Genomic DNA, 25,906 nt, shown 5'->3' with positions numbered 1-25,906 from the left:
CACACACACACACACACACACACACACACACACACACACACACACACTTGAGGAAATGAAGAAGATATGTTTAAAATCTGACTTGGATGAAGTGCTGCCCCTACTATGAGAACCTGTCTGCTGCTCAAGGTTAGTCACTGAGACCAGGTGAGATACTGAGGGAGAGGGAAAGATGAATGAAGGCAAAAAGAGGGTGGGATACTGACCCACCTAGGAGCAGCAGGAGCTGCCCTGGCATTTCTCACTGTCCATGAGGGGAGAGAAATACGTGACATAAGTCACTGATTGGAAGCAATTTCTCTTCAGGCTTCTCCTCTAAACCAGACCAGACCAATCAATCAACACCCCCACTGACAGAGTTCCTAAAGGGTGTAGAGTCTGCTAGAAAGTACCAAGAACTAACATTACAGAAAATAAGACCTCTGTCCCAAAAAAACTTACATTTTGACAAAGATGCTGGTAAGATGGGGCCTGGCTAGAGTGGACTACATCTCCCCCTCAGCTGCAGAATGAAGACAGCCCCACAATTCCTTTCCATTTAATTCAAGTCCACTAGCATTCAATGAGTATTTCAGCATTTCAACCTCGACCCTGGGGAACCTAGGTGAGTCTCTCAGTAAGTTGCTCAGAGATACTATATGCTTCTTTTCCACCACTAAGTCCATTCTTCTCACACACACACACACACACACACACACACACACACACACAAGTATTACTCAAATTGTATTCTGTTAATTTTTTTTATTTCAGTTTGATTTGGTTCTATGACTTCTATAAATCAACAATAGCTTTCTCTAATACCTGGCATTGACTCTAGCAACCTGAGCTTCTTACAGCCTGCCTGCCACAATTAATGTTCTAACAAAGAATTCCTCAAATTCATTTTTCAAACAACTTCTCTCTTAGCCAGAACAAAATGCTTTAAATAACATTTAAATAGAAATGTTAAGGCTTTTTAATAGAAAAATTAAATTGTTTCATCACATGGATATTGTTATAAACAAAGCATTAGTGACACCTTTGAATATTTAGTTTTTCAAAGGACAACCCAGAGCTGACTTTTCTGAGATTCATTTGTAGAAAGTCACTGTGGCTATTTCAAAAAGAAAATGTCTTTTGAAAACCGCATGATTTTTTTTTCTTTTCTTAGAAGAATAGAACACGGTGACAAAGGTGAAAGAAAACAAGGGGACAATATGAGTATTCCACTGACACTCTCCAAATGTCAAGAGAAAGGAAGGCCTCCAAGGGAGGCTGGAGACCTCTTATGGTGAGCTACAGGGAGGACAAGAGTGAAGCAAGATGGGCAGCAGAGACAGGCATCAAGAAGGCCTCACTGGAAGTCAGATACTCCTAAATCCATGACATCACAGAATCATTTGAATATCGTAGTATGAGAATAATGAATGAGGAAAATGTTAAATTTCTACCGAGACTTCAATGGGATAAAAACTTTGAGGTCAAAGGATGTGCTCTGCAGCAGTCCTCAGTAGAGTTTTTTTCTTTTTTATGGGACAGAGTTGTGTGTATCTTAGATAGGAGATGACATTTTCTTGTTATTCCAGAAGGTTTTAGGCAAAAGAAGAAGCTTCATGAGTGCCCCTCCTAACTTGGAGTTCCCAAGGATAAGGACAAAGGGATGAACATATGTAGACAGGTAAATTACAATTTGCCATGAGCAGTACCAGGTATTCCCAAAGTCAGAAAAGGGAGCATCAATGACAAAAGATGTAAAAGAAAGAACATAAAGAATAAGGAAGGACACCAGAGATTTCAGAGCTCTGGTGTGAGCCTGAGTACTAGCATCCTGGGCACTGTGAGAAGTGTGTTGCATTCTCCAGGAGTGTCTCTGCAGAGAGGTAATCAGCAGAACTATTGAGACTACAAACATAGAACAGGGGACAGAAAAAAAAAATAGTTTCAAAGGCAGAAAATAGTGGATTTCTAGTTTTCTAGTGAGGCCATATGAAGTTATGTTCCCAGAGAATCTCCCCTGCAAGAATGTCTGGTAGAAAGCATTTTTCTTCATGAAAAACAGCACAGTGATGATGAAAGAGATTATCAAGGAGGCTAGTAGAAACCAGGGTACTAGTCCCTTGACTCTCCACTTCAGCCAAATGAAAACGGGGTGAGTGAAGTTTGCAATCTTTACACAGAAGAGGACGCTAAGCCAAGTGGCAAACCAGAATGTGGCTGTATTCAGAAAATCCCAGTAAATCCCAAAGTACGGATGGGAAGGCTCCTTGGAATATTGTAGGTGGTGAAGAAAATAGTAAAAGTTGTGTGCCATTCCAAGGCACAGCAGGCAGAAGCGACCGGCACTTAAATTGATCAGGATCAAGTCACAAGGAGACAGCTGGTGATATCGAGCCCACTCCCTGCCCAGTACCACAACAATGAAGCCATTAGCCATGATCCCCAGGAAGCACAACAGGACATAGAGAACCATGGCAAAGATGACAAATGGTCCCATAATTTTCGTCACTCCTACAATGACGTCTCTTGCTTAGGTCTCTCCTAACCTCTGATTTACAGAGCTGCTGCTTTGCTTGATGAGATGCGCAGAGAGAATGCTCTACCCTTTCTCTCCAAGATGCAGTATAATTAGAGAACCATGTGGGTTTGGGGAGGAAAGGTCCATGCAGCTCTGTATGGATGCAAATCTCTACAAGCCTCACTTACAATTGTTCTTTTCAAATGCATGTGATTTGCATTGTTTGTCTGGATCAGTGAAAATACTCTCTCTGAACTCCTGTCATAGAAACTGAGAATTTCTATCATATAATACATCAAGAGCTGGAAGGGTCTTTGGGGGCTGTCTAATCCCATCCCCAAATTCTGAAAATGAAAAACTTGATGGTCAGCAAATCTGTGATATGCCCAAGGTCACACCGGTATTAAATATCAGCGGTGGGATTTGAACCCATGCTCTGTAATTTGAGAGCTAGTGCTCCTTTCTCTGTACAATGCTGCTTCCCAAATCTACTCCCTAAAAAAGTGACTATTCTTCTACTACTTGCCAACACTTGGAGTATAGGGCTTGTGATAGGTAAGGGTAAAAGAAAGAAGAATTCTCTTTTTGTGACTATATGTACAAAATGTTCTTTTTCAAAGATGAACACTCCCTTGGAGGGGTCTTTGCCTGCTGATGAACAAATAGGGAAGAGAGTACAAATGGTAAACCTATCAATAATCTCAGTTTTGAAAATGAACTAGGAATCCATGTTGACCAAGAAAGAAGCAGCATGGAAAGGGGGTGCCCTGGAAAGGAGGAAAAGCTTCTAACAGGAAAACAATTGGAGTCTGCCAGAGACTCTTACAGAGAATAACATGGAGAAGCCAGGCATACCTTCCATCTGACCCCTGGTGGATTGAAGTCAAGAACAGAACTAGCTATGACAACCAACAGGAAAACCAGAATAGAGAAAAATGTGTGAAAAGTATTTTCAATATTCCAGGTGTCAGAGAAACCAAACATCCAGGAGGATGAAGGAAGGAATTATACATTAATTAGAGGTGGTCAGAAGCCCAGAAGTGGACAATGTGTATGAAAAATGCAGGGTGGGTGGGGTGTTAGTGGAGGCAAACTCAATATGAGTCAACAGATGATGTGGTAGCCAAAAGAGCCAGTATGATCTGAAGGCACATTGATAGAAACATGGTATCCAGAATCAGGATGATGTATAGTTCCATTGTTCTCTGCCCTGGTCAGAGAACATTTTAAGTATCATAGACATTTTTAGTTTCTACATCTTAAGAAGAATGCCAAAAAGAGAAGGGCCATCAGGATGGTGAAGGGACAGGAAACCATTCCATTTGAGGATTAGTTTAAGGACCTGGGTTTCTTTAGCCTGGAAAAAAAGGAACCTGTGGGAGAGGAGGGAAGAATAATAGCAGTTCTTAAACATTTGAAGAATTTGTTTTGTTGTCTTTTGTTTTGTTTTTACTTGTCCACAAAGGGCAGAATTATGAGCAATGGACAGAAACTGAAAAGGAACAGATTTCAGTAGATGAGATGGTCTACTTTAAGAGGTCATGAGTTCTCAACAAAGGATGCTAAAAAGAGGTCTGTGGGGATAGTGAAAAGACAGGAAACCTTCCTTTTGGGAGCTGGCTAAAGAAACTGGGTTTGTTTAATGTGGAAAAAAGAAAAAAGGAATAATAACAGTTTTTAAATATTTGAAGAGGAATTTGGTTGTTGATTTGGTTTTTGGTTTTTTACTTGTCCAGGCAGAATTATGAGCAATTGACAAAAACTGAAAAGGGACAGATTTTGGTTTGGTGTAAAAGAAAAAAATTTTTGAAAATTAAAGGTACCTCAAAATGAAATGGACTACCTTAGGAGGTATGAGTTCCAAACAATTGTTCTTAAAAAATAGGCTGGGGGGCAGATAGGTGGCACAGTGAATAGAGCACTGGCCCTGGAATCTGGAGGAACAGAGTTCAAATCCAGCCTCAGACACTTAACACAAAATTAGCCTTGTGACCTTGGGCAAGTCACTTAACTCCAATTGCCCTACCTTCCCCCTTCCAAAAAAAAAAACAGGCTGCAAGATCAATTTTCCGTTATATTTTAGGGGCAATTCCTACTTAGGTTTAAGTTGTCATAGGCAGCCACTGAGATCCTGTAATGTAATGCCAAAAGAAAGGCAACTTTCCAGGTTCAAAATACCAGCATAGGTGCTCTCTATTTTATTCAGTGACAAACCAAGAACAGAGAAGATCAAAACATGACAATCATTCCAAATTACAGCATTTACTAAGTGTGATTAAATAATCTCCAAGGACTACCCCACCCCAGGACCTTCCAATCATTCAATCAATTACAAAGTCTCTGTTCTAAATACTTCTCCACCCCTAGGCTATACCTTAATTAAGTCCACCACAAAACCCCTCTTCTCAAATGGAGATTAGTTTCCAAACATAAGGTCAAAAGTTCCCCACCCCTGGATCACAATTGAATCTACCCCAGAGTTACATCAAGTTTAAACACAGCACTTAATACACAAATAGAGCTCTTTTCTTCATCTTGACACGAGGCAAGTTCTCAGCAATCTTAGTTCCTGGGGAGACAAGGCTTAGCAAGGCCATAAGATACATTGCCAGTCCCTTCATGAATTCATCCTCTGTCTGTAGAACAGTCCTAGAACCCCTGAACACATTAGCAAAGCCCTCTCCCAGGATTTCTGTAAACATACAACAAGAAAATCCTTCTTCAGGGCTTCTGAACCAACAGAAAGGCTCCCCGACCCCTGCAACAACAGCACTGTCCCTCACCAGTGGGCAGTATTCACTCTGTCTGCAGGACAGTCTCCAGACCCCTGCAACAACAGTACTGTCCCTCACCAGTGGACAGTATTCACTCTCTGTCTGCAGGACAGTCTCAGAGCTTCTTAGCGAACAGCCAGGTTCCAGGACTTCTTCAACAAAAGGACAGTCTTTCACCAGTGGACAAATCTGGCAAAACAACATCAAAACAGACAGACAAAGTACCAGCAAAACAGCCATGTCTCCTCAGTCCTTGGCAGCTCAGGGGGCAGGTCTCAAAAGTCCAGGGCAATTCAAAGCGGCCACCAGCAATTCTCTTAGTCTCTCTCTCTCCACGAGGTGCTGCTTCCAAAAAGATCTTCCGCCTCTCTCTAGTGTCTCTCCAAATCTACATCACCAGCTCCTCCCAGTTCAGGACTTTCTTTTCACATCAACAAGCCCATCCCACAGGTGGGATTAACAAACTCTGGGTTTTAACACAATCAATTTGAAAACCAAGCCAATACAGGGGAATCTTTAATTGCCATTCCTATCACAGATCCCTTCAACATTGATCACCTGTGATTCTGTGAACCTTTGGGACCACAATGGGAAACACCTGTCTCAAGTTGGGTGCCCAGACTTGGAAATAAGACTAGGAGATGAAAGAATTAAAAGCTAAGAAACCTAGAAGCCTGTCTAGCATAATGACTAGCTAGCCTTGCTCTGCTTCTCTGAGGCCACAGGAACTGCTGACCTGAGCCAAACTCAGTCTTTAAGAGACAGCTGATAGCACAATAGAGTGCTGGGTCTGCAGTCAGGAAGACTCGAATTCAAGTCCAGCAGATATTTACTAGATGCGTGAACCTGGACAAGTCATTTAACCTCTATTTGCCTCAGTTTTTCTCAGCCATAAAAATGTGGACAATAATAGCACCAGTTTTGCAGCACTGCGAGTATGAAATGAGATTCTATTTGTAAAAGGGCTTAGAATAGTGCCCAGCATATAGTGGGTGCTACATAAATGCTTCTTTCCTCTTTCCCTCCCCTTTGCCTAATATCATGTTTGCCCAGGGTTTACCTCTGAAGAAACCTTGACTTCTCAATGAGAGAAATAGGTTCCCCACTTTTTATATTCATTTCATTCTTCACACCCACAAATCTTTTTGGATCTAGTCTTGTATTTACCAAAAGGGGGGAGATAAAAATGGTACGCAATGCATATAAGACAAGGCATTTTATTCCCATACAAAAAGCAAGGATAAAGAGACTTATTTTTAAGGACATTACAGTATACTGGCTGTTACCAAGTCTCATCAGGACAAAATGCAGTCTGACAATTCTGCTAATTAGATTTTCACATTTTATTTCTAATGAACACAGTAGAATCAAATGCCAACCATTATTCAAAATTGTTCTTTTCTGGTGGCCTCTCACTCTCTCTTGTTGGTTCTTCCCTTGGTACCAGATAACTCCAGCTACTGCTATTATGACCACAATCAACCGCTACAATCACCCACTACAGTAGATACTGAGCTCACAACCCCATTGGTCTCTCAGGACCTTCTGAAACCCAATACGTTGGCTGGACTTACCCATCTCAACGTTACTGCTTAGTCACCTAGCTGGGAAAAGGAAGAACAAGAAAACGGAGTCAGCTCCATCCCAAGTACAAGTTTGCTAGCTAGGACATTTGGCAATGAATATATGGGGACAAGGGGGAAATAAGGCTTCCAACATTTCCCCCTCCCCAAAGCTACTCCCTTAGACTCAAAAAGAAGGGTGGCAGAAATTGTTGGAAAGCACAGTTACACTCATTAGGAGTCTTTCTCCCTTGGCACAGGCCTCATTTTCTAAAGCTAGGTTTTCCATTACCCTTCACATGGGTTCTTAAGTTCTTTTAAAAATATGTGGTGTTTTGGGGCAGCTAGGTGGCACAGTGAGTAAAGCACCGGCCCTGGAGTCAGGAAGATCTGAGTTCAAATCCGGCCTCAGACACTTAACACAAAAACTAGCCTGTGACCTTGAGCAAGTCACTTAACCCCAAATGCCCTCCAAAAAGCAAGAAATATATAGATATAGATATATGGCATTTTGTTATGGGTTTGTTTGGTTTTTTTTAATTGTACTTCAATATAAGTGGATTCCATTGTAATCATATTCATTTCATTTTCTGCATTTAGAAACATTATTCTGAGACAGGGAATAGAGACAACTGGAAAGCTAGTGGGTCTGTGACCCAATAAAGGTCAAGAATCCCCATTTTAGCAATTAATTTTAACTGCTTCTTGATGGAGAATTGCAAGAAACAGCCTCAGGTAATTTTCATGTTCCTGATCAGCTGACATGGAGATGTCAAAAGAATATATAGCTACAAAGAAGTCCAGAAACCATACTTTTTTAGTCTTCTTTAGGTCCTGATGCCCTTTGGAGTCTGGTGAAATATATGGACCTCTTCTCAAAATAATGTTTTAAATGAATAAAATGTGTAAAATTACAAAGAAAACAGCTTATAATGAAATAGTTATCAAAAAATACATACTTCTAAACTTCATACACCCCAAATTAAGAATCCCTGACCTATTCAAATCCATTCACTTTTTAAGAAAGACTAAGGTTTGGAAAAGTTAAGTGATTCACCCAAGGTAATATAGGTAATAGGCTCATCTGTGTTCTTTGCTTTGCCTCTCCATTTCACAGAATATAGAAAGGCAGTTGGAGAAAGAAAGGGAGGATCCTTCTAAACTTCATGAATCAATTGGGAAGTGCTGATAGAAGCGAGAAATATGTAACCTAAATACTAAGAAAAGGAGAGAAATGGTTCTAAGTGAAATGAAATTGCATTCCCAGAATACACACCCATTGACAGTGGGAAGAGGAAAGACTGGCAGGTAGAAACCAGGCTGAAAGTTTAACTGCACTAAAAAGAAGCAGGGATGGTGAAATGAGCTTCCTGTAAGCCTGCCCACCCTGGAAAGGATGCCTTTCCTTGTGTGCTTTTAACTCTTTCTAATCCCTCCCAAGTAACAGTGTTGCCCTTCCACGGACAGGCAGTCATCCCTCTGGGTTTATGTCACCAGGATTCCTGCACAATCCCTATTTTGGGGATTGAGGACTATGGATATTGACATAGGGTTCCATCCTGCTCTTTATCTGCAGTGAAAAAAAAGTCTTATAATCATACTAGGAAAATTGCTTAATTTTTTAACAAGGCCTACATTCCTCCTCACTGTGCTCACCACTGAGTCACTATAGTCTCACCCACAAGATTTAGTCCTAAAGCAATGTCTTCATCCAGCCTCTCCTGAGTGACTCTCCATGCACCTAGCTCTGGAGGTTACTTTGTACTATGGGATAGTTATCTTATTATCTCTGGGTCTTCCTAATGAATGGAGGGCAGAATTAGGGCCTCTTTTCTCTCCACAAGGCGGAGGCCTCTGTCCTCTTAGGTGGGACCTCACATTGGGCAGCCAAGGTCAGGATTCTGGGCCTTGATCTAGAATAAATAGAAAGTTAGAATAAGTAGAAAGGAAAAACAGGGCATTCCAGCCAGGCAAGCAGATGCTTTTCTGAAAGGTTCATTTGGTTGTTATCAACAAAAAATGGACATAGTTGTCCAAGCAAGAGCCATCTCAAAACGTTAGTTCCACTACCACTTATGTGGCCTCGAGGAAAATAGGATGAGGACCATTCAGTTGTAAATCCATTCAAACTCAGGAGGTTTTACTATGGCTTCCACACCATCATTTTGGGGTACACTTTACTGAAGAGTAAGCTTAGGTGGTTAAGTGTTTGAAATACCTATCCAGATTTCTTTAAGTAATCAATTAAACCCTGATAAAATTTGTGGAAATAAATTCTAAGGCCATAGTTGAAGGCAAGGAAAATTTTTAACTAACTGAACTTAGAGATCTGAGGCACCTGGAGAACAATGTGAAGGGGATTTAAATGAGAAAAATATAAGAAAAAAGCAGGGCATCTACAGAAGTGGAAGGATGGATGGATTCAGAGCGCAGGCAGAAGAGTATTTCAACTCATTCTAAGTTTGTTAAAAGTTAGTCAAATGGAATGTAAATCAAAGGGATGCAAAGGAAACAACAGTAATTGAACCAGTGGGAGATTTGCATCCATTTCTTTCAAGATTAATTGTCCTTGGCTTGCAATCATGTATATCCCTGTCTAGTTCTACTAGAAAGAAGAAGAACCCAGAAAGAGAGCCTAGAAGAGGAGAGGATCCCCTAAAAATTTGTATATATCAATATCCATGCTCCATTATTGATAAGTTGGTTATTCTTCATTCTTGAAGAGGACCAAAATATCATCACTATATGTTGGATTCAAGGTACAGTGTGTCTAAGTGTGACCTATCAGACCAATGTGAGCTCTGGAAGGCTTTACTACAGGTAGAGCACAAATAACCTCCAGGAATATTTGGAGTGGAGATATCTCTAAATTTGTGCATCTCGTGTTTCTTCTGAGCTCCTGCAATTCTGCTTTGCTCACAGAGCATAAGGCCCTCTTTAATGTGGGCCCACCGTGGCAAGCAGTCCATTGCCAGTATCTCTTCAGTCACAGAATCAATTTCAAAGTTCTTCAGGGAGACCTTTAGAATGTCCTGGTATCACTTCTTCTGACCTCCATGTGAGCACTCCCCTTGTGTTACTCCTTTCTAAAATAGGCAAACATACATTTGGCATGTAAATAACATGACCAGCCTCTTGGAGTTGCATTCCATTATCCATGGGGTGGGAAAAAACTCTTGTAAGTCAAATAAGAGGTAATATGGTACAATTGAAATGTTGATAAACCTTGGTTAAAATTCTGGCTCTGGCTTGGGCTATCTGTGTGTTATCTGTTGCATACACTAAGGATGATATATGGGAAAACATGGACAAAATTTGCAGAGGACAAGAAAACTTGAAGAGATTTAAATATACTTTGGTGTAGGAAGGATCCATATTAAGTCAAATCAACAAGATTTTATTAAATGGTTACAATATGTTAAGCACTGTGCTAAGCATTGGGAATACAAACAAAAGCAGAAAGACACCCTCCCCTCAAAGAGCTTATACTCTAGCTATATACTAATAGGGAAGACATGTAAAAGGGAGCTGAAAGTGGGGTGGGATTGTAGACAAAGTCCAGGAGAGTCAGAGGTACAGTCTAGAAAGGGATGAAGATGTGACTGGCAATGAACTCCTCCTTAAAATAGAGGTACTGGAAGGAAGAAGCCAGTCAGAGATAGAGTCCACAGCAGCAGAACATATTTCCAATGTGTGGATTCTAAAATGAAGATGTTCCTGGGCCATTTTAGTGACAGTCCTGGAGAGTCAAGAGTGTAGACTAGAATATTAGGGTGTTGCCCTGATGGTAACCCCAAGTTCAGTTTACCTTGTAGGGAAATTCAAACTACAGGGTAGTGCTGAGTCAGTCTAAAGGACCAGGTGAAAAAGTGGAACCCCCAAAGAAGGGAAGAGTATTATTTATATTGTGTGTGTGTACCACTAAGACATCAAAGAACCAGTACCTAGAACAATATTTTACACTTAGTAGGCATATAATTAATGTGGGTTGATTAGATGAGAACATGAGGGAGGAATCTGATAGACCGATTCCTTGACATAGTGATGGAAAAATACTGGTCCCTACCAGATCCCCAGATAGCACAAAGAGGATGATGAAGAGAATACACAGTATCATCATTTTCCATGTCACCCCCAAAACAGAGGAGTTCATAGAGCTGCTCCCTTTTCAGATGTCTCCATATGTACATAAGGAAAACTGCACATATCTAGGTAAAGAAGCTTACTATGGGATAGTTATCTTATTATCTCTGTGTCTTCCTCAAGAACGGAGTATAGAATTAGGGCCACTTCTCCCTCCACAAGGCAGAGGGCTCTGTCCTCTTAGGTGGGACCTCACATTGTGCAGCTGGAGCTGTCGGCAGTGCATCTTCAGGATATGGAACACCAGAACATAAAAAGCACTATGAGTCTACTACACATCATCCCTTTTTTGGTTGTTAACATGGCCTGAGAGTAGAGTTGATGGACACTGCCATTCCTCCATGTGTGCCTCCTCATTACAGGAGGGGTATTTCTGGGGCAGTCTAATTCCAGAGTTTATATTTATATTGTTGAAAAGTAATTGAGAATTCCTTTGTGATTTCTACATTTGAATACCTTCCTGTCCCCTACAGCTTCTGCATTTTCAGTAGGGTGAAATGTAGGCAGTCTTGTACTCAAAGTCACATGTTACCCTGAGTGGTTATACAACACCTAGTTTTACCCACATTTACAGAAGCCTAGGCATAAGCTATATACAAACTATACTTGGAAATTTTCTATAGTAAATTCTCTGTGGAAATAATATTTAATGAAATAATAACTTTGGAGTGCAGCTCCCAAGATCAATCTCACTCTATTTAACCCAGAGTTAAATAGAGGGACCTCTGGGCCACAGTTTATACTATAATGATGCATGTCTTACTCCCGAGTGGTAAAGAGAGCCAATCTGAGCAACCTAGGCCTGACTCACAAGGGTAAGATACAGTCAGCCTCTTTTTGCCCTCCTTTTTTCACTGGGTAAAAGGGATGTTGCTGTTCCTCTTTCCCCCAATTCTACTTTAGGTCTAGTCCCAGCTCTGATGTTCCTCACATTATGAATTCTAATACAGTCAACATCACCCATCATTATCCCTGTTCAGCTTTATTCAACAAGCATTTATTAAGCATTTACTTTGGGCAAAGTCCAGTGCTAATTACTTAGGAAACAAAAAGAGATTGAACATAGACTCTGTTTCTCAATCACCATCATCAAGTATTTTTCTAAGTATCCACTGTGGGAAGGGTCCCAAAGGACTCAAGAGAGGCTTCCTATATGTCTTCTTCCTACAAGGAGCCTACAGTCTCTTTGCCCACAAGAACATAACAATAATTTATTAACACTATTTAATATTGTTCATTGTAATTTATAAAATATTAACTAATTTCATATATAATTATTATTATAAAAATACTTAGCAAAAACAATTAATGATATAAGACAGAACATTTTAAGTGCCAAGTAAATGGTATAGGCAATAAGTCCTATAGGAGTTTCCAGGAGGAAGCAATCACTGAAAACTAGGGAATTCAGAAAAGTTTTCATAGAGAAGATAGGACTTAGAGCTTGTCCTTGAAGGAAACGTAAGACTTAGATAAAGTTGAATAGAAGAGAGAAGGGCATGCCAGGCAGAGGGAACAGCTGGAGGCAGGCCACCATATTCAAGGAACAAAGAGTAGGACATTGTGACCACTAGTTTCAGGAATAATTTGTGGAGGGAGGGATAAGGTTGAAGAGGTTGGGAGGGGCCAAATTATAAAGGGACTTGAATGCTTGAAATCTAAGGAGTTTAATTTTATCCCATAGGAAATGGAAAGCCATCAGAGGTTAACTGACATGGAATGAAGAGGGTTTTATCCTAGTGTGTCAACATCCAGTGGGACACGCTACCTCCTGAGAACAGAGTTCTTTCACTTTACCCTACCCATCCCATAAATCACCTTGAAGTCCTCTGCTTTCCCATGTTGCTGGAGCCACCCCCAGGCCACCACTACTACTGTCCTTTTACCAGGGCTCACCTTTCCCCAGGCCTATTTTCCTTCTGCTAGGAACTTCTGCTAGGTTATGCCAGACTCTCTAGAGAACAGACTTCCCCTTCTCCTTTCACAACTGCTTCCATGACTAGACTGTCCTCTGCACAACTTCCTACTCTTTCTCTGTGATTGTTTTTGCCCAGGGGGTGGGAGGGAAGTCTAGTTATGGCACTACAAGCTATTAAGTTTTTGAAACTTTCCAACCCACAGATTGTAAAAAGGATGCAAGGGAAAAAAAACTCATCAAATTTTGCGGTGTGCCTGATAGGCAAAAAACTCATGGTGTAGACCATCGCTCATTCACAAAGTGTATTGTTATGTACCAGTTGCTGGACTGAGTACATTTCTTGTTCATTCTTTTTGCTTTTGAGTAACTGGAAGAAAATAAACTGTACTTGCCCCATGGATATTTATGGTGATTAGTGGAATTGGTAACTTGGAGAGGAAAAGAAGGACCTTCAGAGAGAAAAGAAAATGACTCAAGAGGATTTTTCTTTTTTCCTTTTTGTACTAGGCAAATGGTAAAGAAAGACCAGAGAATTCTTTGGAAACATATTCTAGCCTGGCCCAACAATGTGGACAATGATCTATGCTATAGAACCATGGAAAAGTTGGTAAGAAGGAATAGTGCACATACCTTTGCTTGTAGATATATAGAAATTAGAGACAGATATAAAGATGGGCATGGATATAGAGATGGGCATAGATATAAATATAGATGCAGATATGAGTACAAGTATCGGTATAAATAACAATATTGGTACAGGAATAGGTTTAGCTATAACTACAGGTATAGATATAGTGTTGGTTATACAGGAATGGAGGAAGCAAAGGAAGAAGAGAAAGAGATGGAGACAGAGTGTTATCTTTGGAACAAATGGTGATTCATTTTAAGATTTCCATTGTTTTCCTCTTTAGCAATAACAATAGTAATAAAAAAAATAATAATAATGTAATACAAAAACTAGATGCTTGCAAGTGAATATTTTGTTTCGAGGCAATAAGGATTACAATATGTACATTTCTTTAGCTGTTCTGTATGAGGACTGTTAGCTAGGAGAGAAAGAAAAATGTCTAGAATATACCTGGGATCTTTATGTTAGGGGATTGTCTCTCTCACAATGGTAACAATAATCACCATCCTCAACATTCTCAATAAAGTACTTACTACATACATAAGTTGCTACACAGACTAACAGTAGACTCTGTCTTCTAATTACTTGCAGTCCAATGCAAAGAGAAATTTTACCCACATGTGCAAGACAAAAAAAAACAAAAAACAAAAGCACAGCACCTCTATTTCCATGGCCCCTGGCCTATAGTGAGTCATTAGGTTGACCCTCTACAAAGTTAGACTGGCCTATTTGACAGGACTATATGTGCATGCAATGCTTGTTTATAATATGATACTATATGATTACGTGATGCAGTATTGGATCATCAAAATTTCAATGCAGGAAAAAAAACAAATTTACAATTAATTATTAAATTTAAAATGCATAATTTTTTAAATGTCATATTTTTTTTAAGTGATGCAAGCTTCAAAAAAAAACTGTTAAAGAATTAAAGATTTCCAGGGGCGCTGAGTAATTTTTTTTTTTTGTAAAGGGGGTAGTAGGCCAAATAAGTTTGGGAACCTCTGGTGTAAACCTATGAATACATCTCTCCATTATGTCTACTTGGAAAATAACTACACAGAAATATTCTTCCCTTCAAATACATTTCATTCATTTTTATTATCACAGATATCTTTGTCTTCATCACATTAAATATTAAGTAAAAGACAAATAATAGGCCACATTCTGCAAGCCAGATTTAATGGGGGTGGGGAGGGAGGGAGGGAACTGTATCTAAGTCAATTAACAAGCATTTATTTATTAAGTACCAGCTATGGGCCAGGCCTTGTACTAAGCTCTGAATTCAGATAAGTATGATAAACAGACATAGATAAAGATGAAAGACTATATATACATGTTAGATAACCCAGTTACATGGAATACATTTGTGCTTAGCGGAGCAGGGTAGTTTCTCTTCAGCTATCCAAGGACCATTCCTGCTCTTGCGTCAGGCCTCTCCTCCAAAACTCTCAAGGGTCCTTCTTTCTACTTTTCACTTTATAACTCTTGTCTCCTTTGCATTACTCTTCTAGACTTCTTCCTCTTTTTCCCTGAGCCAGACCTATCACTAACTGAATAATTGTGTTACTTTAGCCCCATGGGGCCATATTTCCCCTAGTGCTAATACTAACTGCTGACTAGGTTCCTCTGAGGTCTATGATTTTATTTCAGTTTTTACTATTCCAAATATTTGGATTCCCTCACTCCTTAGTGAAAAACTCAGATTTACCAGTATCTTCTAGGGAATAAATTGACAGATTTTCAGAAAAGAAGAAAGATGGGGGTGAGGAAAATGGAGGAAAGGACATTTCCTTTCTATCTCCATCTCTTATTTGTCCAAACCTAAGGAAAATGTTTTCTTCTTCTATAAAGCATCTTTTTTTCTTGAGTTTCTCATGAAAGGAAAGAGCCATCTTTTGAACACTAACATATTACCAGTGTTGCTATATGGCAATGGAACACCATTGTCTTTGGAGAACTACAAATGAGTATAAGGCAGCAGACAATGGAAAAGTGCACGGTGAGTGTGAGCAAGCTTCACCATGGAATCAAAGAGAAAATGCAAAAAAGAACAGGACTAAAGGATTGATCGAGGAGTTGCACATCAGGAAGAGAAGATAGACTGGTCATGTGTGTTGCCGATATGGCTCTAAAGCCAATACCCAGAGGCACTCTCAAGTCATTGGGCCTTTAATAAAAGAGGAGATTTACCTTGGCCTAAATGAGTAAGAATATACAACATGGAAATTAGCTTCTCTGGACATAATCCTCCTCTTCTCCATCCAGAAACTTCATCTGGTCAGTAAGTCATGTGGGCAAGGAGAATCATATGATTTCAAGCACTCACCAAGTCTAAGAGGCTCTGATTCCACTTTTCATTCCACCAGACCAGGAAGCTATGTCAGGGAAGCTATGACTGATCAGGTTTCCAAGGGGAAGACAGAAGTCCTAGAAGTTGAGTCATTAAAATTCTGGTCCTATCATAACTTGGCAAGAAAAAAGTATAACATGGAAACAGGCAGACTATTCCATGCAATCTTCAAGATGTTGGGAGAAGGTAAAGAGGGTTTTCCTTGATCACATTGGGCATACCCCCTATAAAGAACTTATGAGAATACACTGACATGATCACAGGAGATACATAGGCACATATAAAATGTGACCTGCAACATGGGAGGGAATTCCCAAATGGATAAGATTGCAGAACTCTGAGTATTTATAAGCCACACAGACATTATTATATTAAAAAAATAATAACAGATAAATTCAAACAAGTAAATGCTCAGGAACTAATATGACACTACTGTGAACAGTGTCTTAGACTGGTAGTAAGGTCCATGCTATATTTGCTGTCAATCACTTTCCCCACATGTCATATGAACCACCCAACAGCAGAAGGTGCCCAGAGTCATCCCAAGCAACTTGGGTATCTCTCAAGCCTTTAGGAAGCCAGCTACCACCTTCCTCTGAACACTAGCCCTTTGTGGGTGCTAACCCAGATTCATATTAGTCTATGATTTTGCCATGTGGATTATCCAATTGGATAAATAGCTTGAAGTTCCCATATTACTGGATTCCCCTTCTTGAGACATAGTGGTTTATTGATGACTTTAACCAGAGTGTTAGAAATTAATTAAACAAACAACAGTGATAGACCCAGCTAGAATGTTCCTGAGCTGCCCCACCTCCATTACACCCCCTTCCCCCACCCCCAGATGAGCAAAAAGTCAGGTTAGTTGAGTGGAGCCACTCCCCACCAGCAGCTGATAAAGACATTTGTCCTAGGTTTTCACTCACAGTAGTCCCCCTTGTGTAGATCAGTGTTCAGACACCTTCTCTCTCAGTGAATGGGGGTGAGAGGGAGGGATTATGCACAAACAAATTATAGATACCTTGCGTCTCAGCTCCAGACAGTCATTGCTCCATGTCCTAGTTATTGGTGCCATAGAACTAAATTCATTTATGTCTCTGATCCTCTCAAACCAAGCAAAGGAGAGGAGGAATTTCCTGCCATGAACTGGGCATCAAAGTCCTGCACAGACAACTTTAGAAAGAAATTGCCATCTCTACTAACATGGTGCCATATTTGTTTTCTCTCTCTTCATATTCTCAAGGCTGATGTTCTCTGTCATGTCACAGTAACAGATGAAGTGCTTCCACTATTATCACCCTTTTTCCTGTTGGGGTGGGTACTAAAGAAGGAGACAACTAGTGTAGGACCTTGCTAGAGATTGGGGTAAGCAGTTAGATCGTCTGGTACAATGGCATTATCCTTAAAATGAATGTGTCTTATTTTTAATTCATTCATTCAGTAAGCATTTATTAAGCACCTACTATGTGTCAGGCCCCCAACTGAATGTAACTTCCATGAGAACAAGAACTGTTTCATTTCTTTTCTTCATATCTCTACAACAGCTATGTGGCACAGTGGATGAAGTGTTGGACCTGGACTCAGGAAGACCTGAGTTCAAATCCAGTTTCACACATCTATTATCTGTGTGATCCTGGGTAAGTCACTTCATCTCTGACTGCCTCAGTTTCTTCCTCTGTAAAACAGGGAAAATAATAATAGCACCTACCTCCCAGGGTTATTGTGAGAATAAAATAAGATATTTGTAAAGCACTTTGCAAACTTTAAAGTACTCTATAAATAGTAATCATTTGTGACACATAATAGAAGCTTAATAAGTATTTATTGACTGAAGGCATTGTTTTAGGTGATAGAATATTGCTTTGTTTTCACTGGGGGTGTGGGGGGGTGGAGCAAGGAGAGTAGACCAGGATTTCATTAGTGTAGGGAAATCCCAGTGCAGATCAGCACCTGCTCAGCAACCTATAATTTTAAAGAACTGTCTTGGGCCCTGAGAACTTAAGTCAATTCTCTGAATCACCCAGTCAGCATATGTCTTGGGTAAAACTTTAACCCAGGTCTTCCTGATAAAGAGGCTGGGTTCTTATCTGCTATGCCATTCTTCTAGAGGTCCAAAGACACAAACATGCCTTCAAGGAACTGATATTTAACTGGGAATAGAAGCTGTGTTTCTAGCTGAGCTTTGAAAGGAATGAGAAAGCAAAAAGAGTTAATTTATGACTGAAAAAGCCTTTCAAGCAGAATCATGTGAGGTTAATCCAATGAGAAGAATCTAATGCCTGTCAGTGGGGACATAGTTGTGATTATTTAGAGCCTGTGATGCATTTCATCTGGACTGTGAGAGGCAATGGAGAAGATGGGGAAGAAGGAACAGCAAGAAAGCCTGTTTATCACTTTGAGGTTGACAAAGTGCTTTGCCCTGGGTAATCTCCTGCGATAGGGAAAGAAAATACTATTATCTCCATTGTGTTTGTGTGTGTGTGTGTTTGTGTCTGTGTGCATACACATATACACATTGCACATATTTATAAAAATACATTGCATACACACATACACACACGAACACATTGCAATTTATTTTTTTCCTAGATGAAGAAGGCAAGGCTTAGAGACCTAAGTGACTTGCCCATAGTTACCCTTGCCAGTAATTGCAGTGTATCTATTCTTTGCAGGATGGACACAGAGACCAGTAAAAAGGACTGCACCATCACATGGGCAGGAGGAGTTTGGAGCTGAAGACAAAGGCTATTTCTGTAGCCGTGCGTGTGAGTGTGAGAACAAAAGACAAGGAAAGGTAAAATCATAGTGAAGTGAAGGCTAGACTTGCAATCAAGAAGAGCTGGGTTCAAATTCTGCCTCAAATACCTACCAGTTGTTTGACCCTGGACAAGTCACCTGATCTCTCATGGCCTTATGTAATGCCAATCAGCATAGCACACCTGAGGGCTGCTGCTGTGAATAATTCTAAGTGTCTAATCACAAGGTATAATAAGCACTCTATTCAAACTAAACTTTAAGCCAAGAAACTAAAGCATTCATAATTCATAATAATATAACAACTTATCCTTAAGGTGGTCATGTAGCCTTAAACAAAACATATCATCCAGTATATAATATAACACTCAGTATGTGACTGGCACACAGCATATATTATTACATTCATTATATCTTATGGCATGGCATATCCCCCACATCATACATTCTTTATAAAATCCGGGGGCAAGGGACAGCTAGGTGGCACAGTATATACAGCACTGGCCCTGGAGTCAGGAGGACCTGAGTTCAAATTTGGCCTCAGACACTTAACACAAAACTATCCATGTGACCTTAGGCAAGTCACAACCCCAATTGCCCTCCAAAAAGCAAAAAAATAAAATAAAATAAAATCATGGGGTCCCAGGCCAGGGTCTTCCCTAGCACAACACATCCTTAAGGAGTAGCAGAAAATACCACACAAACATCCACTGCCCTTAGGTCACAATAGGTTATAATCTTCTCAATCCAAAATAAAGTCCAAGTAGTCTTCTTGGGGGTGTGTCCTCCTCACACAATTGCTGCTGCTCCAGCCTTTATGACAAGTTTTCACCTTGACCCAGAGCTGACTTTCCAGCCCCTTGGCTCCTCCTCTATGGGCCAACCACTCCCAGTGCCTGCCTGCGTTCACTGGCAGGCAACTCTTTGCTCCTGCTCCATGTCTCAGCTCTTAGGGGAAAGGACAGTTCCACTCCAACCTCTCCCTGCTTCTAGTCTGAAAGCAGGCTCTCCAGGGCTCCTGCCCCCAGCTTTTGTTTCTGGTAAAACAAAGCTTAATGAGAAACAACAATATTTACAAACATTACCAACACACCCATCTCAATTCACTTTCAAAGCCCTGAGGGTCCTTGATAACAGCACTTAAAAGGGACTTCTGCTCCAAAGGAGAGAAGCTCCCATCTCTGCTTCTGCCACCACTGCCATGGCCTCCTCCCCAGCTTCTTCTGCCTCCAGCCCATTTCTGGGCCTGCAATGCCCACCAGCAGCATGCCATCCAAGGGACTTCTCCAGTTCGTCCAGTTCTTCAGGTGAAAGAAAACTGCCAGGGCTATGGCCCACTGCAAGAGAGGCTGATCAAGGTAAATGGGTGACCACTGGAGACGGCTGAGCCTCAAACCCTGCAGTACAAGATGCTTAAGTCTGTCCTACTAGGCAAGAAACATTTTGCTGGAGTAGATAGCTGGGTCTAGGTGAAAGGAGGAGGCCACGTGGCCCAGATTTATGCTTCCAGCAGTCCATCTCCAAAGAGAAATAAGTGGAGGAGGCCTCCAAGAAGACAACAAAACACATGCTTATCAATATGACCAAACCCTGCTGGTGGCTGACCCTCAGCACTGCAAGTCCAAGAAGTCTGGCGGTCCTGGAGCCCGGCTTGCTACCAGATATCCTATCGACAAGGCAACTGCTGGGATTGTGGGTCTTTTTGCAATAAATTTGGTATATGACCTTTAGAACCAAAAGGGGGTGAAGCTTAAGCTAAGCCTCCTTCCCAAGGGCAGGTCTCTGCCCTTCAGCTCAATTCACTTTCACAAATGGGAGGCTCCTTCAGTGGCTGCCACCCCCACCAGCCTTCTCAATGCTCCACACAACACCCATTTTCTTCTTCATCTTCATTTTTTTCTTCTCTTCTTCTAGGGGCACATTCATCAGGAGAGAACCTTAACAACTGCTACCCAGAGTCTTCTTCCAGGACATCAATAGCTCTCAGGCAAAGTATTCCTCCAGTGAGAGAGCCCCCAAGGCGATCTCAAGCTTCCAGCTTATATACACAGTTTTACTTGACTTCTGACTAGTTCAGCACAGAGAGCCTAGTGCATAGCCCACATGCCTAGTACCTGATTGGCTGAACCCATATTACCTAATTGGCTCTGCACACTAGCAGAGCACCTGAAGCCTTAGGGCCCAAAGGCATGGGTGCCTCAGCACCTGGGGATTACTGGGGCTCAAACACCTCCAGAGGTTTACAATTTAGCCTGAGGCTGGGAAAGTGAATTCCAAAAGAAAAACAACAAAAATCCCACTCGGCTTGCTTCTACACCTTAGTACCCCATCTGTAAAAACGAGCAAGTCAGTCTGCAAAATACCATTCAATTAACTACGAAATATTATCGAGGAAAGAATGACAAGGCTTAGGCATGAATGAACTAGGTAGTGGGGAAAGAAAATGAGAAGATGAAAAGTCACTGTCTAATAATTGTATTGGTGTCTCCACTGTTTATAACAGTGCCAAAATGTTATAAGTACATAAATACCATTTTCCTTCCTTTATTTCTTTGTTCCTTCACTTCTTCTCTTCCTTCCTTTCTAAGTCATGTGTTTATGTCACAAACAGTAATATTAGTAATGCTCAGTATTGATTGCTGATAGCGGTCACTTCAGAGCTGAACTGAACTCCCCTCATGCAGCCTCATGGTCATGCAGTATCTTCCTCAGAGCCCTTCTCAGTTTGGAGCTGTTCACAATCAGGAAGGCAGGATGGATGGAGATGCCAGCATAGATCACTACCTCCAATACCCAAAACTGAGAGCTGCACACTGAAATAGGTTCTATGGTGGTGATGATCAGAGGCAGAACATATGATGTATAGAAGATGAGAAAGAAGAAAACTGACTTCAGGGTGGTAATGTGGACCTGCATACTTGGGTCCTGAGGACCAGCACTATGGTGCTGCATGTTCCTCAAGTGTTGGCACAGGGAGGAAATTAACAAGATGATGGAGGCAAGGAAGAAGAGAAAAGCAATTAAAAAAATAAACAAATTCAGTGGCATTAAAAAATACATCTGTGATATTCCTGTGATATCATCAGAAGTGATCATTTCTGAGTAATTCCCAGTGAATGGATGTTGGAAAGCAAGATAGAACTTTGCAAAAAATGGGATGAATATCAATGTGGATATCAGTAGGGACCACAAGAGTAGCCAGGGGACAAATCGGGAAATTCTCCACTTCAGCCAGAGGAAGATTGGGTGAGTGAAGGAAGAAATTTTCACACAGTAGAAAACAGCAAGCCAGGTGGTGAACCAGAATGTGGTCACATTAATAAAATTCCAGAAAATGCCAAAGTATATATTGCTATTAACTGGGGAGAAATATGTGTGGAAGTCACTGAGAACTGCTATCCATTGTAGAAAGAAGCGGGAAATGCCCAGGCTGACCAGTATCATGTCACCAGGAGGCAGGGTCCAACAGCACACCCACTCCCTGCCCAGTACTATGATGATAAAACCATTTTGTATAACTGCTGCCATAGACTCCAGGAGAAAGAAGATCATGAAAAAGAGAATGAGCAGGCTGGGCATTCTTTCTCTGCTGAGGATCTGCTCAGACTCAGATGCTCCAGGAGACCTTACCCAGAAGAGATATAATAGCAGACCACGCTCCCCAAGGATTCAACAAACACTCTTTGCTTCCTGCAGGAGCCCAGTTGGAACAGAACATGGAGGAGGAGGAGGACATGCTGTGTGCCTAACGTGGATTAGAAAAGAATCCTACACTTTTATGGATGCAAATCTGACATAGAACACTCACCAAATGCAATCTCTATTTGTTTATTCTAGATTTGCCTGTCCCTGACCAGAGTCAGGGCCAAGGAAATATCTGGATATAGGCTACTGATCCTGGTACCTTTCAATTACCTCCCCCAAAAATGTATGCTTGTTCCCTCTCCATCCTGCTTCCCTCCCTTAAATCTAGCTCTCCCAGATCTTCCCCCTCTTCTCTTCTAGTGACACCCCTTATCTACCCACACACACACTGTTTAACATCCTCCAGTTTATAATGTAAACACTTAGTTTTCCATTCATGTAGATTCCCACATCTACTTTGATCTCTGTGACTAGTGTACCTAGTCCCACTTTGCAGGTGTCAGGTTGACACTGAACCACTTACTGGATCTTTTTTGAGTCCCACCATTCAACCAGTTCTGAATCTAATAGCACAATCACTCAACCCACATCTTTCCATCTTTTCTACAAGAATAGCATTAACACCTGGGCATTAATTTGTTCTGGATTCCAATCAGTAGCAAGGCCCTGGAGGAATGTAAAACAGGACGGGTGAGTTTCTATGAAGGGAAAAGGAAAGAGATAGGATAGGTTTCTACTTAGAGAAAAGTACCAATGAGATTGAATACAAGAGTAGGTAGGGGAGATACTCTGAGAAGCTAGGGATAAATAACTGTAAAGGTTTTGAGTAACTGAAAGGGAGAAAGGGGAGGTGGGGTGGCATGGAATGAAGGCACAGACTTCCCCTACTTCATTTAATCCAGGGACAACTCTACCCTATACGTAAAATGAGAAGCAATGCAATACAATGGAAAGCATACTGAATGTGAAATCAGGTCTAGATTCAAATCCTGGCTCTGCCAATAGCTCTACTTTTCAACATCTCTGGGCCTCAGTTTTCTCACTTGTACAATGAGATGGCTGGCCTATCTGACCTCTGAGGGCCCTTCCAACTTAAATCAATTCTTCTGTCCCATTAAGGGTCTATGATAATAGTTCACATCAGCCAATTCAGAAATTGAAAAAAAGGGATGGATGGGCCAGGGGAAGGCCTGGTATGACAGGAGTAGTGAGAGAATGTCAAGAGAACAAAATTGGAAAAGCGTCTGTCAGCACATACAGCCCACTCTATGTATACCAGTGAAAGAGAGTTAAGGGAGGATGAAGGAGAATTTTTAAAAAGAACAGAGTTAAAGGGGAACTAAAGAGAATGAGACAAATGGGAGTACTTGGGTCTCTACTCACAGATGTATATCCTGAAAGCTAAGTCAGGTTCTAGGCACATCTCATGACATAACCAACTAACCATAGATTACATCCATCCAACCAAAGGACATTTACTTAGATAGCACAGCAAAATAAGTGACAAGAAAAATTCTCATATACCCAAGGCTACCATATCTCCAATGAGGGAAAGGATACACAAAATGCATCATCATGGTAACTTATGTTTCAAATGCTGATGCTTGTGCCCCCACAGAGCAACCAATATCCTTTGGTGGTATCATCAGAGGACCTGCTTTCTCCACTGAATTAAGGTACCCTGTACATCTATTATCAGTTCCATCTTGATCTCTGCTAAGGGGCTCTACTGAATGGCTGCCACTGAGTTGCCATCTGCTGGTCTTCAGCTTCTTCTCCCCAAGTCTTTAGTGCATAGCCCCAGAACTATTACAACTCTTTTGTGGCTAGACTCCCTAGTCAGCTACACCTAGCCAGCTAACAAAAGAAGTCCTTAGGAATTTAAGCCTGTTTTTTTTTTTAAATCAACCTATTTCTTTCTCACCTACTACTCTATGACCCCAAGCTACTGTCTCATTTGAGTTTAGAAATTTCCTTTCCTTCCAGGACCTTCCCAGTGATCCCCAAGTCATATTGGATGCTCTATTTTTCCTCCAGAGACTAACCATTTCTCAGCCCAGGATCTGGGTACCACTGTTGAGTTTAGGTGTCCTGGGAACCCTAAAATTCAAGGGGTCCTGCCTCAAAAGAATTTGACCCAAGCTTTCTTTCAGTAAGAGACAGGATTCATTAAAACACCAGTTGGGGTGGACAAGATTTTAAGAATCTGAGCAATTTAATGTGGGGCAAGGTGGACCTTATATACAGAAAGACTGTGGGAAAATATGGATGTGATCCAGGAATGGCCAAGTAGTCTGGGAGGACTGGAAAAGGGGATCTAGGTGGGAAGAGGCAGGGAGATCTAAAGGTAATAGACAATGAAGGACTGGGCTAGGTTAGAGGAAGCAGAGAATTAGAGATTGGAGCAGGGTCAAAGCCACAATGCAAGAATTATACTGAAAGGAGCCTCAGGCATATGCCAGGGCCATGTGGGAGACTTCAGATGAAGTTGGGGGTGAGGGAGAGGGGCAGGGGAAAGTTTCCAGGACCTATAACCAATCACCACCTATCCAACCTCCCTACATCCACATCATGTCTTTCCTCCAAGGCCTTCATGATGACCTCTGTGAAGCCTGTATCGGAGAAATGAATATTTCTCTCTTGTATCTAATAAATAATCATAGTATTAGGAACAAGGTTTTTCCCATTTTCTACTTCCTCATCCAGAAAGCAACCTGGGTGGGAAATCTCTCTTAGAGATTTAACCAGTTCAAGATCTAATTAGACAGTAACACAAATTCTAAATTTAGACTAACAGGGGTATTCCAGCTCATTGTGTTTATCAGTCAGGTCTGGGGAAATGTCGATGCTCTCTATTATGAAGACAGGTGATATGGAAATTAACATCTCTTTGAGCAAGATTTGAGTGACCTAAGTCACCTATCCCAAGATAGCCTGCCTCCTATTTCATTATCCAATCAGGGGTGAGTAGGCATGCTTCAGGAGCACCACTTCAAACAGCATATAAACCATGACTCCACCACCATTAGGGGTCTTTGTTCTAAGGAAGACAGCCAAATTAACATCCTTTCAGTAATAACCTATTGGTCTTGTTAATAAAATTATTCAGTTACCCAGAAACAATGTCTCTCAAATCTTTAAATCATCACAGTTCAGGATCCTACTACCAACCCCTAGATTCTGTCTTCCCTCTAAGACCTTCCCAACAATCACTACATCAGCCCAAGATAAAATATTTAATCCCTAAGGCCTTCTTCAGGGCTTGAGAACATCCTTGCCTAGAAATATCTTCAAAAGTCATGTCCTGACTTCAGAACAGGCTCAACAAGGCCATACCTTTCCATGGTACTCACTGCCCCAAGATAGATTCTACAGGAACCAAATATCACCATTTGCCATGAGATTGGATCTTGAGGGAAGACTTTGAATAGTCATTCTAATCACCTGACTCTTAATAGACTGCTTTGCAACCACAGAAACTCTATCTGAAATTATTCCTCAATAATTGGCATAATCCAATCTCTTCATATTTATATCCATACTGTTCTGAACACCAACACCTGATGTACAAAACCCATAACGAATCCCCAACTACTTTACTCCTATCCCTGTTATCTCTACTCCCTGTGTTC

The 25,906-nt window shown here is 41.1% G+C and overlaps 2 protein-coding genes across 8 annotated transcripts in view; both read right to left on the bottom strand.

Moving 5' to 3' along the window:
* Nucleotides 1-25,906, bottom strand: part of LOC138160705 (olfactory receptor-like protein OLF3) — a 650,404-nt gene that overhangs the window by 490,650 nt on the left and 133,848 nt on the right. The gene's annotated exons all lie outside the window — the stretch shown is intronic.
* Nucleotides 21,306-22,452, bottom strand: LOC138160506 (taste receptor type 2 member 134-like). The gene has a single exon (XM_069087060.1). The coding sequence runs from the start codon at nt 22,206-22,208 to the stop codon at nt 21,306-21,308; it is 903 nt and encodes a 300-aa protein (XP_068943161.1). The 5' UTR covers nt 22,209-22,452.

The sequence above is a fragment of the Petaurus breviceps genome, unplaced genomic scaffold (assembly GCF_028583685.1).
Source record: "Petaurus breviceps papuanus isolate PSGF00001 unplaced genomic scaffold, PetGlider_PUasm1.0 181, whole genome shotgun sequence".
Classification (NCBI taxonomy): Eukaryota; Metazoa; Chordata; class Mammalia; order Diprotodontia; family Petauridae; genus Petaurus; species Petaurus breviceps.
This window is presented reverse-complemented; position numbering and strand designations above follow the sequence as displayed.

Excerpts from the sequence above, each read along its gene's own strand:
- LOC138160506 (XM_069087060.1), bottom strand. The coding sequence starts at position 22,208 with ATGCCCAGCCTGCTCATTCTCTTTTTCATGATCTTCTTTCTCCTGGAG.